Below are 19,807 nucleotides of genomic sequence, written 5' to 3' on the forward strand. Positions count from 1 at the left end.
GTTACTAGGCCGTGTTGTAACACTTCACGCCGTCTATTTTATAAGAAAAAAATCACACCTGTGTGAAGTGAGTGGTGCAACTCCGTATGGGGGTCCCTGGAAGTTCCAGACACACAGGAACGCGGCCAGGGTGTAGGCCCGCTTCCGGCGAGCCGCCCGCGTCCGAAACGGTCAAGAAATGACAGAGGTACCGTGTGGGGGTCCCCGGAACATCCAGACCCCCAGGAACGTGCCCACTGCCCAGGGGGCTGGCCCGGTTCCGGCGAGCCGCCCCCCCGTCCGAAATGGACTTTTCCCTCAAACCGGAAGAATAACAATAAAAGCTCTCATAGCCTGCAGCTTTTATTGAGAAAAATCGGTTTCAGGGAAAAGGAAGTTCCGGATGATTGTTGAGTTGACTACAAAACAATACTACAACATGGCATAGCGATATCATCCGCTCCCGACCGGATCATAAACCCGAAAAGGAATGCTGCCCAGGCTAGCTGACGCAAGGTTAAGCAATAGCCTATATTATGTACTACAGTACATGCTTCTTTACAGAAAAACAGACCCCAAGTCGCTTATGATAGGCAGACATGGCAACACTGGCTGTGACACCTGAATCTGCATGGGGATTATTAATTATGGTGATTTGAATCAGCAGTGTGGGGGGAGATCTTGTAGGGAGATCTGATTTCTGACAGGTTGTTTGCCCACATTAGGCTACTGTTGACTGATGATGATCCCACAAATGAATTCACAATGAGGAAGGAAGTGATGCCCATATTGCCATAAATTGCAAAATTGTCCCCCCCAGGCCCCCTCCCCCCCAGGCGACCTCCCCTCAGTAAGCTCCTGCTTAAAAAAAAATCAGTGAGTGTTGCAACAGCGCTCCCTGTTGGTACCCTAGCCTAAACAGTGTACATCCATGCATGCATACAGCCATACATGCATACCGTCACAGAGTGTGGCAGAGCAGAGGAAGAGTCTACTCTACGCTATACAGGCAGCTTGTGGTAGAAACAATAGCATGACAAACAGCATACATAGCCACTAGCCAGCCTACGTTACTACAGAAGTTAACAGAACAAACCACTTGATTTCTTAACGAGACAAAGCTGAATCGCTCACTACGCTCAGGCCAAGATTAAAAACTCCGTTTCACCTGTGACCAATTAAGCAAGATCTGCGAACCTCGCATGGCAAACTATTAATCCCTCCCATCTCATCACTCTCCCAGTCATTCATTGCAAACCATTCAGCCGTCCACCTCAGTTCATTCATCTCTGCCTAGTAGCCCTCAGGGTAAGTAGCCGTCTAGCCGAGGAAAATATAACAGTGGGGTTGTTTTATTGTTGGACATGTTAGCAGGTTTTGGACCCAATTAAAGAGAATGGATTCAGTTTTATCCATGTGTGTTTACCAAGTATTGGTTTGCACCACCAAGTTCTAGCCGCAATTTGCAACTCTAGATTATTTTTATAATGGGATGAAATTAATCTAGAGTTGCAATACCCTCCTCCAATGCCTCCATTGACTCCTCACTCATCCAATTTGCGTTTGCGATCTGCTTGTCTTAAACGACGTTAAACTCACCAACATTGCAGCTGTAATCCAAGCTTGAATTATCCTCTTTCAATCTGCCGAGTTTGTTTTTCATAAAAATCCCCCGTAGAGATGTTATGAGCTACTTTCTGTCAAGAAATTCTGTGCAGGTGATATTTTTAAGTGCTGGAGTTTGGAAGCACTCGTCGTAAATCACTGAACGGCTTTGCGTACCACCTGTTTCGAATTTACACACAGGCTAATGCAGGAGGCAGCAGCGCGACCCTTAATGAAAACGAGTGCTTCCAAACTCCAGCACATAAGAAAAAGAATAACCTGCACAGAACTTTTGACAGAATTAAAGTAGCTCATAACATCTCTACGGGGGATTTTTATGAAAAACAAGCTCGGCAGATTGAAAGAGGATAATTCAAGCTTGGACTACAGCTGCAATTTTTTGATTGAAATATGTATTCAGTTTGCATAATTACAGTAGGCCTACATTTCAAGCACAAACTCAATACAAAGACTGTTAACTGAGTGGACGACCCATTGATTGATTGATTGAAATATTTATTAACAGTTTGTAGAATTTACAGTACATTTTAAGCACAAACTCAATACAAAGACTGTTAACTGTGAGTGGACGACCCAATTAAGCATTACACTTGTTTACAACAGGGTCCACATTGTTCAATTCATCAAAACATTTAGAGACATACAAATAGACACTTCTATGTAGCTAAAGAACAGAACAGGAATTCATCATATAGGAAGCAAAAAGGGAAAAGATACATATACAGTGAGGGGAAATGGGGCGGGGGGGATTCAGATTTTACGGGGGCCAGTTTCGACTTGCAGCCGTCCGTAGGTGCCCTTTGTGAGTGGTTTTGAAGGAGTCAAGGGATTTGCATGTCTTAATGACTGTTGGTAGGGCGTTCCACATTTTGGTGGCATAGGAGCGAAAATACTTTAGTCCCTTGTTTGTGCCGAATCTGGGCTGTACATGGTTCGTTGCACTCCCTCTGGTGTTGTGGGTGTGGACGTCGTTAACATTAAGGAAGTATCTAGACAGGTACATGGGTATCTTACTATCTTGGTGGTGTTTCGAATCTTGTGGACCAGACCCATTGCAAGATGCTGTACTCTGTTGTCGACCCTAATTAAGCCATTCCAACCTGTCAAAGTGGGCAGGGGTGAGGTGGGTTCGGGGGGTGAGGCCAAGTAGAGCCTGACCAGTTTGTTTTGGGAAGTCTGGAGCCTAGTTTTAAGGGCCTTTGATGTGCTGTGGTACCAGGAGGTGCATGCATAGTCAAAGAAACCTTGTACGAGGGCTCCTGTTAAGGTCTTCAAGGTGTTTTTGTTGACCAGTGAGGAGATCCTGTAAAGGAATTTTGTCCTTTGGTTGACTTTTTTGATTACGTTGGTGGCCATTTTATCACCGGAAAGATTAGCCTCCAGGTATTAGGTAATTTCATCTTTACGGGTGATAACATTGTCACCCACTCTAAGTCTCTAACCAAGAAGCCATTTGCCTTGCTGAAATTACTTTGAGATTACAATGTTGGTGAATTTAACATCGTTTAAGACAAGCGGATCGCAAATTGGATGAGTGGGGAGTCAAATAATGGAGGGTATTGCAACTCTAGATTCACCACATTATAAAAAATCTAGAGTTGAAAATTGCGGCTAGAGCAACACAGCTAACATGGTCACGACTCACTGCATTGAAATTGCCTTCAATGATCATCATAAGTTCTGTTTTGCCTGTGAGATATCGCCCCATAGCCTACCACGCCAAGCTGTTGTGGCTGTGTACAAAAGTGCTCTCAGTAGGCCTACTCTATCTGGAGCCACGGGTCCACGGGTCATCTTTACGTGTCGCTGCGTAATAATGCCTTCTCCTTCCTTCTCGTTTGCCAAATACCAAGTTTTTCGTCCCACAATGGCACATTCATCCCCTATATTTGAATACCTTGCATTCACACTGCGGTGATCCATACTCTGCTGCGCTTTGAAGCGAACTGAAACCCTGTTTTTTTTTTTGGTGAAGTAGGCTACTAGTAGAATGTGCTTCTTTGATGCGCGTTAGGTTTCAAATGAGCCTTCACACCTGCCAAACGAAGCACACTTTCCGACAATACGCAGCAGGATTTGTTTTAATCGCGGTATAGCATGCTGGTGTGACTGCGACCTAAAATTGTAAATACAGCTTTGCCCTCTATGCCCTCAGTACCCGCATACTTGGTGTTCTTTAAAACAGGCCTGAAAATCCACCTTTCAGCTGGCCAAAGGGAGAGGAAATTATTGCTCCTTCAACCAGACCGTTTTAACTTAAGTTGCTTGATTCAGTATTATATTTCATAATCATTTTATCAGACTTCCCTTCATATCATGTGCTCCAGCAGCGTATATAGAAAAGGACTTGTGTTTTTGTTGTGTTTTAGGTGGGTGAGGAGTGTATATACGAGCTGTGCTGTCAGTGACCCATTCAGGATGGATACTTGTGGAGTTTTTTTACTGTTGCTCTTCTGTGTGTGCGTGGCTGGAACTGACGTGCACTTGGACTCTGGAACTGACCTGCACTTGGAGTTGAGCATTGGACATGGACTTCATGACCGCCAAGGAGGTAAGGTTACAAAATAACATTTAACCATTTAAAGAGGTGGTTCACGGTTCACCCCAAAAATTACTTATTTTCTATCAATTACAACCACCCATAAATCCTTTAATTCATGGAGATTTGCTGGTTTGTCTCATTCCTGAGACAATAATTTGATGACTGGGTCATCAGTCAGTAGGAGACTCTTTGAGTCCCCTACTGAGCACCTACCAGAGTCTCTGCCAGTCATTAAATTATTGGCTATTAGTGTGTGTGTGTATATATATATATATATATACTCCATGAATTCATGCGGTGTGTAATTGATTGTTGAACTAACGACTAACCCTTCCGCATTCATCTTGGGCTGCCCGACTCACTGCTAGTGGACGTACGATCGGGATTTTGTAGGAAACAAAGGTATCAACTGTCTCTCTCTCTCTCTAATATCAGAAACGCTTTGTACGTCCACTATGACTACTTATGACTCTGCGTGACCTGTGTCTTCTGCTGCAAGCTGTGTTTTGTTCTGCTTTTAACTGTTTTTGTATTTTTTTTTTTTTTAACCTGTACGGTATCCCTGCCCTAAAAGGCGCCTTATAAATAAAATGTATTATCAATGAGTCGGCTGGCAACCGGAAGTGCAGCGACGGCCCAAGCTGAACGTGGAATGGTTGGGTGCATATGGGCCATTGCTACTACAGATATTGTCAAATGCACACAAAGTGGTACACGTCAGTGACGTCATGTGATCAAGAAAATTCGGAAAAATACATTGTATCGTATTAAAGGTATATTCAGTGATTTCACTCAAAAAACCTTAGGTTTCGTTTTTGGCTGTGGGACCCAGCCTTTTGTCCAATCAGGATAGAGTCAAAAACGAAACCTAAGGTTTTTGACCCCCAGGGGTTAACTGGGGACAGGGAGGAACTCCTTATATGGTCAGCACACTCTATAGTAGAGAGGATTATCACAACAAAACAAAAAAATAAGTGATATTTGAATTAAGTGAAATCACTGAATATACCTTTAAATATAAAATAAAAACATATTTCATATTTAATACGATATAATGTATTTTTCAGATTGCAAGAATGGCAGTAAGGAGATGGGAGAGGCTGATCACCACATCAAGACCAACCAACATGATGCAGGTTATTTTGTGTGTGTGTGTGTGTGTGTGTGTGTGTCCGCCTCCCAAGTCCGACACTCTCTCCATTTTTGTTTGATAGAGGCGTAATAAAAACATAATTTATATACCCAATGATAATGGACTCTTCACAGAGAACATTAAATTGTAAAAATCTCTTCAGAATTGGCTGAGTATGGCCCGAGTTAAACTACCCGTGTCCTACAACGATTTCTTTTTCAACTACGTGGCGAGTCCCGCACCGGAAATGGCAGAGCTACAAGTCTTGTGTCCAAAACGTGTTTGTAGATCTGCTATTTTCGGCACAGGACACTGCCATTCAACAAAATATAAATTAGGCTGAAGAAATGGAGAAGAATTGCCCCTGCATTTACACGGACCGGGGCGATTATTTGGACGAGGCGTTTAATACGTAAAATGGTGTCAGACCCATGGCGGTTATTCGGTAGTGGGTTGCGATTTCTTTTTTGCATGATTCGACTGAGAGTGGTAGTCAAATCAAAGTAGTCAAATCACATTGGGGCCGATTCATACTCCTATTTTAGAGCCGAATAAAAGTCGGTTCGGCGCTGTAGAGCCTACAATTTGACGTCATTTGAGGTTCGGGGGGGGGCGGGTACCGTCCTAAAGTCGGCTCTTCGGTGCTACTGACATTTTCTGACGCGCCAAAATCATTTCGGCACTACAGCGCCGAAACAGCTGTAAAATAGGAGTATGAATCGGCCCTATTCTATTAAGACTAATTGAGGTCAGGCCTACTGGATGGTTAATGATTGGTTTTCCTTCCTGCAGATTGTGGAAACCTGGCCAATGATCTAGACCAGCTGCAGACCAGCTACAACATCCTGAATGAACAGAAAAAGAAGCTTCAGACCAGTTTTGACCAGTTACAGACTAGCCATAATGACCTGACTGAACACAATGATAACTTACAGTCCAGCTATAATCAGATGCAGTCCAGGTTTGAGCAACTACAGTCAAGATATGATAAAGTAACTGAGCAGAAAGATCTGCTTCATACCGGTTTTGACCAGTTACGGCACAGCTACAAAAACCTGACTGGACACAATGACAACTTGCAGTCTAGTTTTGAGCATCTACAGTCCAGTTTTGAGCAGCTACAGTCCAGATATGACAACGTAACTGAACAGAATAACCAGATCCAGTTGGCTTTACAGAACAGCCATGACAACCTGGAGGAACAGAGAGAGCTGCTGCAGAACAGTATTGACCGGTTACAGAGCAGCCATGTCAACCTGACTGAAGGGATTGACCAGATACAGTCCGGTTTTGAACAGCTTCAATTCAGCCACAACAACCTGACTGAACACAGTGGTTACTTGCAGGCCAGATATAATCAGATAAAGTCGAGTTTTGAGCATCTACAGTCCCGATATAATAACATAACTGAACAGAAAGGGCAGCTTCAGAGCACTTTAGACCAGTTGCAGATCATCCGTAACAACCTGAATGAAGAGATGGAGCAGATGCAGTCCAGTTTTAACCAGTTACTGATCAGCCACCACAACCTGAGCGAAGAGAATAACCAGATACAGTCCCGTTTGGAAAAGCTAATTGAAATCACATATGAAGCGAGGAGTCGCCGCTGTGGTCAGTGGGACATCACTGTTTTTAATTCATTTGTATATCATGATGTTCAACATTCATCATTAATCTGAGCAAATGGGGGGGGGGGGGAAGTAAAGTGGCTAACTTGATTATTTTTGTTATTAGAATCGCCTGGATGGACATTAGATGGCGGTGTGTGTTATTACATGTTCAAAGTTCGGAATACCTGGGAGGGCAGCAGAAATGAATGCAGAGACAGATTCTCGGACCTGATCATCATGAACACCACAGAAAAATGGGTGTGTATTATATTAAAGTCTAACTCATGTTTCTATGATTAGGTGATGTAATGGTGACAGCCCTGCCTGAAGCTCTAACATTCCCTCATTGATAACATTTGGTTAATCAACGTGAGACCTGGGTTCAAATCCTGTGTTATAGTTGCAACCTCTGTCTGGAGAAGCCATGAGACTTACTGTACCTGATTGTAGCTTTAAATAACCAGCTGCTTTTCTGTTCAGGAACTTGTCCACAGAGTTGCTCCCTGGAACTTTCCAATGTGGATTGGTTTGTCTGACAAAAAGAAAGAAGGGGACTATATGTGGGTGGATGAAACGAAACTGAATGAAAAGTCACCAACGTAAGACTTTACCTTTGTAATGAGCAGACACGCACGCACGCTCGCGCGGAAACAAATATAACGGGGTTGACGGTTCATGGGTACCTAAGGATACAAATGGCACCTTCTCCTCCACACTGCCTATAACGGCTGAAACATAGCAGTATTTGTCAACATGGCCCAGGCTTCTGAATCTTAGTATGGCAAATTTACATCGATACCCAAGTTTTGTTATGATTCCAAATACTTAGAATGTATATCTTGGAATGTAACGGTAACGGTAGCGACGCCCCTCAGAACATATGCGACTTTATGGTCATTTTTTAAATAAATGGGACCATAATTTTCCAAAAATAATATGACATGAGAAATGAGACTTTAAACTAGTGACTGGAAGCAGAAAGTATTCATGGCCATGTTTATTAAGGTAATACAGTCTAGGTGAAGTTGGGCCCAAATACATGGACCTCTATGGGTTTTTTTGGGCCCAATGACAGCGCCACAACAGGCCATTATATGAACTTTCAGGATGTCCCGATTTCCTTAGTGGCTTCACAAAATATCTGTCTGACTGCCCCCCTGATCAGGACCTCCTTGTGACTGCTTTCAATAAAACAACATTAGGTGTATTTGGGATGTTAGCAAAGACATCGCATGCACAACTAAACCACACACACACACACTTTGCCACTCACTTTATTCATACGCAATTGTATACCCTCTATATGTTCATAATAGCAACATGCCCCAAATTGACTCCAGGGTTTAAGACTAAGAGGTTAAAAAACTAAGCATTTAGAGGAAAAATAAATCATTGTTTTAAAGAAAATGTATTTTAATGACTGGAATTTTCAGGTTCTGGTACAGGGGTCAGCCTCATGCCTATTTCGGAGGAGAGGAAGACTGTGTTTACTATTATAATGGACCGCCTGGAGATGGATGGATTGACCGTCCATGTATTGGCAGATGGTATTTCATGTGTGAAATAATTATGTAGTGAAAACATCATTGCCACAATGTATCAGTCATGTGTTAATAATACCACGTTTCATTTTTAAATCGACAGTTTGGAGTGTAATGGAGGTTTACTGTTTCAAATGATGTGTACAATAAATCAATCATTATTGAAACATGTATTATGTCACATCATTGGTTATCAAAATAGGGTCCAGTGACCCCCAATGGGTCCTTGGAGGGGGTTCCAGGGGGTCCTTAGCCAAATAAGTTAACACGGCATCACTTTAACGTTAACATTTTATTTTATGTTGGTCTATTCAAAATGGCAGACAACCAAAAGTTCTTGTTCAGTTCTAACTAGCGCACTTGTCAGCCCTGGGGTGTACAAGATCTGCAAGCTATACAGAAATTCCCCAGAATTTCTCTTGTGGAAAAAAGACAATCCTTTGTTTTATGTGTGACTTGTAGGATGTGGATGAGTTCAAGGCTTACTAAAGCTTACTAAACAAACGTATTGACTTGCATTGACGCCACATTCTTCTAGGACTAGCGGACAAACACCTGTTTGGGGGGACGACGACGACTTAGGGTTTTCTTTTTTTCATAGCAACGACAGCCCTCACAATGCCAACAAAGCAGTTAACTATGAAGTAACAAAGATAGTGCTGGGGAGGTGTTGGACAAAAGTTCCATACCAGTCATAACTGACACAGGATGACGAAGACCTCATACATTGTACTAATTTTGACAGAAGTAAATGTAAAATAAACTACAAAATCATCCTGGGGTTTCATTTCCCCTATTTGCAGTTCTAGCTCCTCTGGTCTTCTATATCTAACAGACAACAAAGAAACCCCTGCAGTATGATATAAATATATACATCTCTCTGTGGTTTTATAAAGCCTCTGAAGTATTGTACAGTATTTCTAGATGCTGTGTGGTTCTGGGAGATGCTAAACTGTCATGTTATTGCCACTGGGGGTTTCCCTCTGATAAATTATACTCTGGTTCTACTCGGAGCGTGAAGCTCAATGTATGCTTTATTGTATCTGTATGACGGTGTGCCAAAAATAACTAGCACCGCAAATTATGAATAAGCATAACTTTATACACCCCCCCCCCCCCCTCCCAATCCTTTGGAAAGAGAGCACTGCATGTACATGGGGTATTTAAATCTCATAAATATGGTTTGGTACAAAGATCAGAGTAGCCTGCATGCAATAAAAAAAAAGCTTTCACATTAATATTTCATTAGCCTCACAGATTATGCTTTTTTGCTAATGTCTCAAAGACTGCAGCTATGCATAAAATATTGGATATAATATATATAACGGCACAGTAGCCATGCTTTTAAGCTGCTTAAGTTGTAATACACCAGGGGGCGCCATTTGCTCTAACGTCATTCTACTCGAGGTTGTTCCAACTTTGGCTGTCCAGTGTCTAGCATTACTTGGAGTGGGCTCCGGGTACCATTACTAGGGATCCTTGAGGGGTGTTCCAGGAGGGGAAAAATCAAATGGGCGTCCAGGATCCTTGAAATTAAATGGTTACATGATAATCACTGTTTTAAGCACTGTTTAACTAAGTTGGGCCTGGGGTGTGTCGTGTGGACCATGAGGGGAGGGGTCCATTTGAATTTGGTTCAATTTCGTTGAGAGCCAGTGTATTCAAATCAATATTCATATTAGGTACCGGGGTGTCGCGTAAGTAGGCTATAGCCGGCTATCGAGCGTGTCCGCCAGACGGAGACAGGTTGAGCGCCTCGTTTGCGCATCCGCAGCAGGTGCGCCAAGCCCATACAGGCCACACACACAACCTGAGACGACCCAGCAGGACGAAGCGGAGGAGCCCTCGAGACTTCGGCTGTTTCCGTCGCTGTTCGGCACCTCTCCGGACTCCGGTGGTTGGTGTGGACTGGAATGCGGTCGCCGGAGGCAGTCAGTCAGTCAGTGGGCAGTGCATTGCTGGACACTCCGCGGAGGAGATGCGTGGACGGAAACGGCCGCTTATCGTTCAAGTTAACTATGGGTGTCTGTCGAGCAGCACCGTTATCCGGGCGTTTTAACACGGTGCGCCTCCCGCGACACACGACCACAGTATAGTGCGTCTTCTGTTGTGTTCTTTTTTCCCCCAAGGATTTTCTCTCAGGAGATCATGCATGCAGGGATCCACACGGCTTCCCCCAGAACCAGCAGCAGCAGCAGCCAGCAGCATGGATGGAACCACGCATTGCAGACAGTGTGAGTACCGGGGAGGATAACGCAATAGGCTGAGCAGGTATAGACACCAGACACAAACAGGCTCATTCATTGTTGGAAATATAACTATAGCCTATGTCAACTTTAAAAAACAACAACATATTATAGCCTATAGCCTATATTTATTTTGAAGCATGACTTAATTTGGCTAGTTATAGTCGTGACATATAGGCTATAGCTATGGCACAGATGAACATTTAAATACAGTTATACTCTATGTTAAGTTATTGTGAGTCAGTCGAGTAAATACAAATTATACAATGATAACTAATACGCTAAAATGCCTGCTTTTGTTTGGTCGAAACAATTGCAGGCAATTTTGTTCATTGCTGTATTTACTATAGATAGACTGAGCGCATGTGAGCCACCTGCCCCGTTAAGGGGCTCTAGTCTAGGCTAGAGCCCCTCTAGTCTAGGCTACTACAACAGTAGGTTGGTGTGACTCATCAGAGGATTAATTTCTAAGGATTGTCTCCTGCCGTGTGTGTGTGTGTGTGTGTGTGTGTGTGTGTGTGTGTGTGTGTGTGTGTGTGTGTGTGTGTTGCCCCGGCGGTTGCTACTGGCGACCAAACTGCGACCCAGTGCCCGGCAGACCTTGTCCTACACACACTTTATTGCAAAGTGCCCTGAACACACAGTCTGTTCTCAGTGGGTCTGTGCGTGAGGCTATGAAGAGAGGGGTTTCTATTTTGACCTTCGAATGTTCCAGACAAGGGCAGACTGAGTTAGTCGCTTTTATGTCAAGAGACAAAAGGCTATAATAAGAGATGTTATTGCAGCCTGGCTGCTGTGGGTGGCACATGGTTACAGAAAGTAGACCAGTTAGTCCTCCTCGGCTGGGTTTGCAAAACAAAGGTGCCATAGGGGGGGTGTGTGTGTGTGTGTGTGTGTGTGTGTGTGTGTGTGTGTGTGTGTGTGTGTGTGTGTGTGTGTGTGTGTGTGTGTGTGTGTGCATGCGTGCGTGTGTGACAGACAGAGAGAGAGAGTCAGAGGGGGGTTGGTCCAGTGTAGTAGGCCTATAAGGTTTTTAAGTCCATTTTTGGAGTAGGCCTATGTATATCTTTGCAATCCCGACTTTTCGGTATGCTACATTTCAATTTTAAATATTGCACCTTTGACTCCGCTACATTTCTAGAAAGGGACTCTTGGGACTCAAGAGTTACAAAAAATATGATTTAACCACTTAAGCCCTATATTTCAAATATAACGAACATAGCCGATTCACAAGCATGTGAGCTTGGTGTATACTCTAAAGGAAATATAGGCTTTTGTAATTTGCTGCTTTTGAATACATTTTACTGGAGGAGCGTGTATATATACTTGTCGACCACTGGGTCCTAGCCAAGGGCTGTGGCCAAGTAGCAGATTACTGTGGATTAGCAGGCATCTTAAATAGTCACGTTATCCCACCAGTGCCCCAACAACAACATAACAGCAGCACATCAGCAATAGGGTTGTTGGGATCCGGAACTGGGACCAAGCATGCAATTGTTTCTATAGAACTGGTTTATTATTACACTGTCAGAGCTGCAATAGTGGACTTCACGTCTGCTCTGGGTCCATTTGGTTCCATTTGTACACTCTCAGAGTTACAGACATGTGTTATAGGCTCCCTTTGGAACACCATTTATAAGAATCGTGCAAGGGGCCCCGTTAAGGAATCAGGCCGTTAAACCCATTTAGGCCCTGACATAAAAAATAAAAAAAAAGTTCGCTCTGAAAGAATATATATTCAAAGATTTGTGCCGCATTTTTAAGATTTTTCAAAAAATAGCAGACCTACAAGCTCGTAGCGCGCCACTCGGTGGCGCGCTATGAGCTTGTAGATCAGGTTCCTTTGAGTCCCGATCCCGACGACCGTTGCTGCGTGTCACTCCCCATCTCTCTCCCCTTTTCCTGTCGGTCTACTGTCCTATATCAATAAAGCATAAAAGCCCCAAAATAACTCAGCCCTAATATAATCATCAGCCAGATATGTAGAAAATAATGAATTATATAGCCTGCAAGGTATAGGCTACAAGACAAGTTACATCAACTACTAGACAGCAGCCTTCCCCCTTCAAAGCATGCTTTGCTGCTCGAGGATTATTTTCAGTACGCCTAACTCAACTGATAATACATTAAGGAATGGGTTGGTGGCATCGAAGATCCAAACGGCATATGGACCTCCAATTTGTATGTATGTTGTATGTATTTGGCCACTGACTGATTTTGATGCCACGCATGGTACTGTAGCTCATTTTGCTGCTGACCCGTGGCGGTCCCCCATCTCACTTTGAGAACCACTGCAATAGAGAAACGCGGTGCACCGGATCATCTGAGTTTCCTTGACCTGAAAGATAAGTCACTTTATTGTTGACAAAGCAAACAAAACAACATTGGACTTGGATGCTGGATCAAAACCGACAGTATTGATGCTGGACAGAAAGCAAACCTGTACCTACGGCCCAGATAAATTGTCCTGATAATAAATAAAAACAATCAAAGCATTATATAGCTGGCTGCTTATCAGAGATGGGAAGTCTAAAGTTAAATGTAAAGCTACCTTAAAATATATTTTCGTGAACGGAAATGACGGCTTCCGTTCTCGGTTTTTGGGATGTGTTGTTCAAAACTCTATAGTTGTCTGGCTACGCGAGCCTATAGTTGTGAAGTGATGCTTTATGGGCACTCTGTTTGTTTTTCTCTCCTCTTACTGTCCAGTATGACAGGAGACAGTGAGACATGAGACGCATCTGACCCTCAACCCTGTGCAGTTGATCCCTGAGGTTAGTGCTGTGGCACGCAAGGGGGGACAAATTCACTACAGTATCTGGGTAAGAACCATGCAAACATATGCATACATGCGCACACAACCACACACACACGCACACACGCACACGCACACACACAGAGAATGATAGATGCGATGATTTTGTAATGCATAACATATTTAATTTAGGATTCAACTAAGTTTCCTCACTGTAGTTCACAAATTTAGAAATAATGTCCTTCAACTATGTGCTGCTACGCTGTGGTCACCTCTTAAGTGCGTGTGTGTGTGTGTGTGTCAGTTGTATACCGTGTGGACCCAGCAGTGACATCATGTTCTACGGCTCTTCATCCGGGGCCAGTATGTCGCTGCCCTCCAAGAGCCGTATGAAACGTCAGAGCAGAACCTTCACACAGGTGGGTACCGTACGTACACAGCAGTGCTTCTCAAACTTCTTCATGTCAAGGACCCCCAAAGTGATAAACACTTTATCTGTGCATACTAGGGGTGGGCAAAAAAAAATCGATTCACTCAAACATCGCAATTTATAATCTGAATCGCAATATAAATCAAATCGGCACCCTAGGTATCGAGATCGTATCGAATCGAGAGGTGCGGTAAGTGAATCGTCCCACCACCCCTAGTCCATACGATGCATTCATTTCATTTTTTTTTTTTTAATGTTATTTTTTGTGGCTTTCGCCTTTATTTTATATTTTTATGGAGGGACAGACAGTAGGCTGACAGGAAATGGGGAGAGAGATGTGGGGAAGACATGCAGTAAAGGCCGTCGGGATCGTGAGTCGAACCCCGCGGCACACTGCCAGACTGGATTACCAGCCAAGGTGCCTGGACCACTGAGCCATGGCCCAGGCCGCATTCATTTAATTCTGATAATCACAGACATTCAGAGTTTCTACTGGCTGATTCTCCAGGTTCTGTACCGCACCCTGAGCTACCGGGACCGTGTCCCGGCGGAGAGCAGCGGCACCACCACCACCACGCGCGGCGACCGGCGCTCCGTGACCGAGCCCCCGGAGCGGCCGGCGGACGACCCCGCCGAGCTCTCCACCCAGAGCTCCGCCCCCGGCGTGCTGAAGATCTTCGGGGACGAGATCTGCGCCGGCGCCAACTACAAGAGCGTCCTGGCCACGCCACGCTCCAGCGCCCAGGAGCTGGTCAAGGAGGCGCTGGAGCGCTACTCGCTCAACAAGGCCGCCGCCCACTCCTATGTCCTCTGCGACGTGATTGGGCGCTTGGAGGTTGGTGGGGGCGGCGGGGGCGGCGGCGGCGGCGACGACGTCGACGGAGTGGGCTGGCGGACGGAGTGCCTGCGGCCCATGGGCGACCACGAGAAGCCCCTCCTGCTCCAGGAGCTGTGGAAGCCCAGGGAGGGACACGCGCGCAGGTTTGAACTGCGCAGGAGAGCGGAGGTGGAGGAACTTAACGCCAAGGATAAGGACACTGTCACCGCTGGTGAGGAAATAACTGCACACAAACACATACACGCACACACACAGTCACACACACAGAGTCAGCAGACATCAGGCAAATAAGACAAATAGGGGACAAGAGAAGCAAGACAGATGGAGACACACACACACACGGTCGTGTGCGCACACAGATAGACAGACAGATATGCACTCCCACACACAGCAGCTGGTCTTTAATTTCCCCTTCATTCTTAACATGTCAAACTCAGCAAAAAAAAAAACACAGCTTGTTAGCTATTTTGCAGTACTGTGTGTGTGTCCGTGTGTCCGTGTGTGTGTGTGTGTGTGTGTGTGTGTGTGTGCGCGCGCACACGCATGTGTGGATACTTAGAGAAAGAAAGGAGGTACACTCTCCCACTAAGTAAGTAGGCTGCAGCAGACAGATCTAGGCTGTATTTTAAAGAGTGGTTATTATTCCATAGAAAAGCCATGGCTACGTGGTTAAGCAGCTCTGAGACCTGGGTGGTAGTATACACTTGCCTCTCTCTTGATTTATTCTGTTCCCACCAGCGGTTCCTCCACTCCACTCTGTCTGAGAGGAAACACATTGCACTATTACAGTAAAAACTCTGATTTAATGTATCCATAATAATGGAACTCTGAGCCATGTTACAAATGTAACCAAATGGATCCCTGAAGAGTTATATGAACACTGGAGATTTTTACTGTGCCGCATGAAGTGCAGAAGCGGCGGAAGAGATCATTTTGGATGGATGGATGGATGGATGTGCTGGCCGATTGATTGGATGAAAGCTGACTCCCCAGTGCTTCCGGAGGTGTAGGAGAAGGAAGGTGTGTGTGTGTGTGTGTGTGTGTGTGTGTGTGTGTGTGTGTGTGTGTGTGTGTGTGTGTGTGTGTGTGTGTGTGTGTGTGTGTGTGTGTGTGTGTGTGTGTGTGTGTGTGTGTGTGTGTGCGTGTGCGTGTGCGCGTGCGCGTGCGTGCGCACGTGCGCGAGCATGGTTTTATGAATGACAGCTTTCTACTCAATTGTTGTAGTATTATTGCACTGCTTCCCTGTCATAGTGCTGACCTACACAGCATTGAACAAACTCACACCTGTACTGACATCTACACCCGTTGGCTGGCAGGGCAGGGCAAGGCAAGGCAAGGCAAGGCAGACCTTTATTGATCCTATGTGGGGATTTGTAGTTGGCAAAAAAAGGTAGTACAGCAGTTACAATAGAAACACAGGAAGGAGAAGCAAAAGTAGTTACAGCTATGGGCATAGCAACAGTATACTAATAACCATGTAGGAGAAGGAGAAGCAACCTCAGCCTGAAACAACAGAGCTTCTTATAATACTGCACAGTTAAAGAAGCAGCATGGAGCGTGTCACGAGGTGTGAAGGACGCAGGTTTTCCTACGGTCGCAATCATGAAAAAAGATGCAAAGCAGTATCAACAATATAGACTAGAGTATTAGTGATAAAAACAGTACAGTGAATAGTGATGGATTGGATGATGGCATTGACTCCCAGATTTATTTCTTATAAAACCGTCCATTTGTTCAATAGTTCGAGTCGATTGCTAGCTACCCTGATGTTTGCCTGGTACATTACGTGAACTGTAGAGGGTGAAGGACAAGGTTCCAGGTGTTGCGGGACCAGTTGCTCCAAGAGCTTCATGACATGATGCGATGTCAGAGAGCAACAGTCGTTGAGGAAACGAGGGACATCCCTCGTATCGTAGGACAATGTAGGAGGATTATCAGAGTTTAAGCATCCATCCCACAGCCTCAGGGAGATGTTGAAGAGGTCCTGGAATCAAGGCCGCTATGATCTGTTATCTGTAGTAGATGCCTTCAGTACCAATTTATGCTTATGATACCAGATGTGTGAATGTGCAGTTACAGTAGGCTATGTCCCCAGTGTGAATGTACAGTTACAATATGTCCCCAGTGTGAATTTACATTATCTCTTTCTATAAATGGATCACCAAATTACAGTAATTCAAGATTTATGGCTGTATTGCGTATGTGCGTGTCGTGTGTTAATGTATAGAAACTTCATAGTGAGGGACCATTTTACCTGAAATAGACCTTTTTCAAAGCAGCCATGTTTACATCAAATAGTATAGGGTCGATATAGGTGTTGCTAATGATTGATGATGATAATGCATAATTAATGATTCTGTTCTGTAGTGTTGAAGAGCTTTCCAGTGAGCCAAGACACACACACACACACACACACACACACACACACACACACACACACACACACACACACACACACACACACACACACACACACACACACAATAGCAGCACCCCAACTTCTGTTCACTCTGAATGGAATTCACAAAATGGCTGCTGTGAATGCGGACTAAATTGTATTTCCACACTAAAAGAGAAAATTATATAATTCACCTTTTATAAATACTAAATTAATGTACAATATGGTGCATTAACAGATATACACACTAACACACTTATTCATATTCACCCTAACCCCCTCTCTCTCTTTTTCACATGCTTTCTCTCAGTGCACCACACCAAAGGCTCGGGTTGGGACAAAACGTTTTTTTTACAAACTGTTTTGTCCCAACCCGACCCTTTAGTGTGGTTTGGGCTTTATTAAAGAACATACGTATTAAGTTAGTGTGTGTCGCATGCATTATGCAGGTGTGTGTTGCATTGTATTCTCACACACATACTTGCTAAACACATTGCAGTGTGTAGGATATTTTCTGAATACATCACAGCCCGGGTGAAAGCCACGTAATGGCACAATGTAGTATTCCAGTGATTCTGAACCCACATCTGGGACCCCTGCAGTATTCAGTTTCAGCCACTGTGAGGTTTGGCCGCCTTGTATTGAATGCCATTAACTCTCGCTGTAGGTGTAATGCGTCACGCGCCGCTCCATTGGAAAGAAAGTTCTGAGATTTCTCTTGACAAATTGCAATCGAAACCTTAATGAAGGAAAGCACAAGGTCTTGCTGATGGGGTAGAAACGATAGTCACGGTTCAAATGTGGTCAACAGTAATGCGTCAGATTACATTTAAAGTAGGCTACTGGAGTTGGTTTAGTGTAACAACCTCACCAAAATGTCAAAGTTTGGCTTTGTTCTTGTGACTGTACGAGTAAACATATTAAGCGATTTTAAGTTTTGACATACCTTGAGGTGAGCATTTACCATATTTTTTGCCCTTAATTACCATATTTAATAATACTTCAGAGTTGCAGAACTAACAGTAGTCGGACAGTGATGTATTACTTAGAAAAGTCCTACACATCACACACCTTCAGCTACATATCTCTTTCTGATAATTTGTGACGTGAACACGTACACAACAAAGCTTTTTCTATGCATGGTTTTCTATGCATTGTGGCCAGGTGGTGAGGGTTTGGATGTTATGCCATGTGACCTTTTCCTCCAAAATCAGATGGATGTCAGTGTGATGAGTTCGTTTTGGTTCTTTTTATTCCCATTTAGTTGTGTCTATAGGGTAAGAAAGTGAGGTAAAAAAGAGAACGCCTGGAGATTTCAACAAACGTGTTAGTTAGATGTGTTGCCCTATATTCATCTGAACTGGACAGCAGAATATAGAAATGAATACCTCCCATTTAAATCATAAACTATTGCAGTTCCCCAAATGAGTCTTGGTAATATCCAGGGGTGTACTGGACAGACCCGTGAGAGTGCGTCTACCTCAAGTATCGATCAAAAACATTCGCATTTCTATCAACGCTTACAAAAGCTGCCGAGTGTCACAGTTAACAACAATTAACATAGCCATGACCCTGGCTGGAGGCATATCAATGGTCCTTTGTTTGACTTGCTAAGTACTGTAGGTGATCGACGATCGTTCATGTGCGAGCGTATGCGAGAGCGTGTGCACGTGCGGGCCGTAGGGCTCAGCTAGTTTAAAAATCCACTGGTGATATCTGACTGATTTTGGTACAGTATAGGTCACATCAGTCTTGTGGGTGGGTGTGTGGGTTTGTCGGTGTTTGGGGCGGGAGGGGCTTGTTCTCTTAGCACGTCCCCTTCTGTTAATCCCTCCCACCCTGCTGTATAGGGTCCAAAACACCACAATTCCTGGTGGCTCTAATGGGTCGGTCCGGGCTGGGCAGACACAGGAGCTCTCCCCTGCGCTCTGGTCGAGTGGTACAGTCCAGCTCTAAAGGTGGGCACTGCCCTCAGGTAGGGTGGCTGTCAATCATCGTACCATGGAGACCACCACCCCTACCTGCCTCCCCTTCCAGTACCCCACCCCCACCCCCATCGCCAGTGACTCTACTTGACGTGCGCCTGCCTGCGTGCGTGTGTGAGCGTCTGTGAATCCATCGCATGGTTTCCTCAGTTGTCAGACTCTCTGGGTGGGGGGGTTGTTGCTCGCTTCACATTTCATCTGAGTCACTGATGTTTGGCTCCATCCAACGCCACTCTGTTCATCTGACTCCCGTCTGACTCCCGAATCACCTGATTTCACTACAACCTTTGACCCCCAGACCTCATGACTCATGCGTCATGCCCTGCCATGAAACAAAAAAAATACCATATTTACATATGTATTTATATCCATCTATATGATCTATATTAGTAGTAAATGGGAAAAAACAAACCATAATGTATATCATTTGCAATACATCTGCCTGTTTAGATATCTAAAATATTGTCAATCATGTCGTATCCAATTGTTTGTTCGTTGTTGTGTATACCATGTGTAAATAAAAAAGAAAATTTGCTTTGAAACAGCAGTCTCCGTTTCCCCCATTCTCATTAGATTATGTTACCGTCGCACCCTCTCCCGTCTCCTCGATCCCTTTCATCTCTCCTTGTGCCCTCCCTTCCTTCTGTCGCCCCCTCTTAAGACACGATTGTCCGTCTCTTTTCTCACTCGTCTCCTCTGCTTCCTCTTCCCCTCGTGTTCTCTCT

The 19,807-nt window shown here is 44.5% G+C and overlaps 2 protein-coding genes across 2 annotated transcripts in view; both read left to right on the forward strand.

The window, feature by feature from the left end:
• Nucleotides 1-5,219: 5,219 nt before the first annotated feature.
• Nucleotides 5,220-8,639, forward strand: LOC310859521 (uncharacterized protein). The gene is made up of 5 exons (XM_083766105.1): nucleotides 5,220-5,283; nucleotides 6,072-6,890; nucleotides 7,014-7,147; nucleotides 7,370-7,488; nucleotides 8,323-8,639. The coding sequence occupies exons 1-5, from the start codon at nucleotides 5,238-5,240 to the stop codon at nucleotides 8,462-8,464; spliced, it is 1,260 nt and encodes a 419-aa protein (XP_083622231.1). The 5' UTR covers nucleotides 5,220-5,237; the 3' UTR covers nucleotides 8,465-8,639.
• Nucleotides 8,640-13,766: 5,127 nt separating this feature from the next.
• The window catches only part of radil (Ras association and DIL domains), a gene marked incomplete at both ends in the record, with an annotated part of 39,551 nt that continues 33,510 nt past the window's right edge, over nucleotides 13,767-19,807 (forward strand). The window contains 3 exon segments of the mRNA XM_083766100.1: nucleotides 13,767-13,850; nucleotides 14,370-14,910; nucleotides 18,948-19,055. Coding sequence (XP_083622226.1) covers nucleotides 13,767-13,850; nucleotides 14,370-14,910; nucleotides 18,948-19,055 — 733 coding nt within the window.

This window comes from Protomyctophum parallelum (genome assembly GCF_964188405.1).
Source record: "Protomyctophum parallelum genome assembly, chromosome: 5".
In the NCBI taxonomy this organism is placed as follows: Eukaryota; Metazoa; Chordata; class Actinopteri; order Myctophiformes; family Myctophidae; genus Protomyctophum; species Protomyctophum parallelum.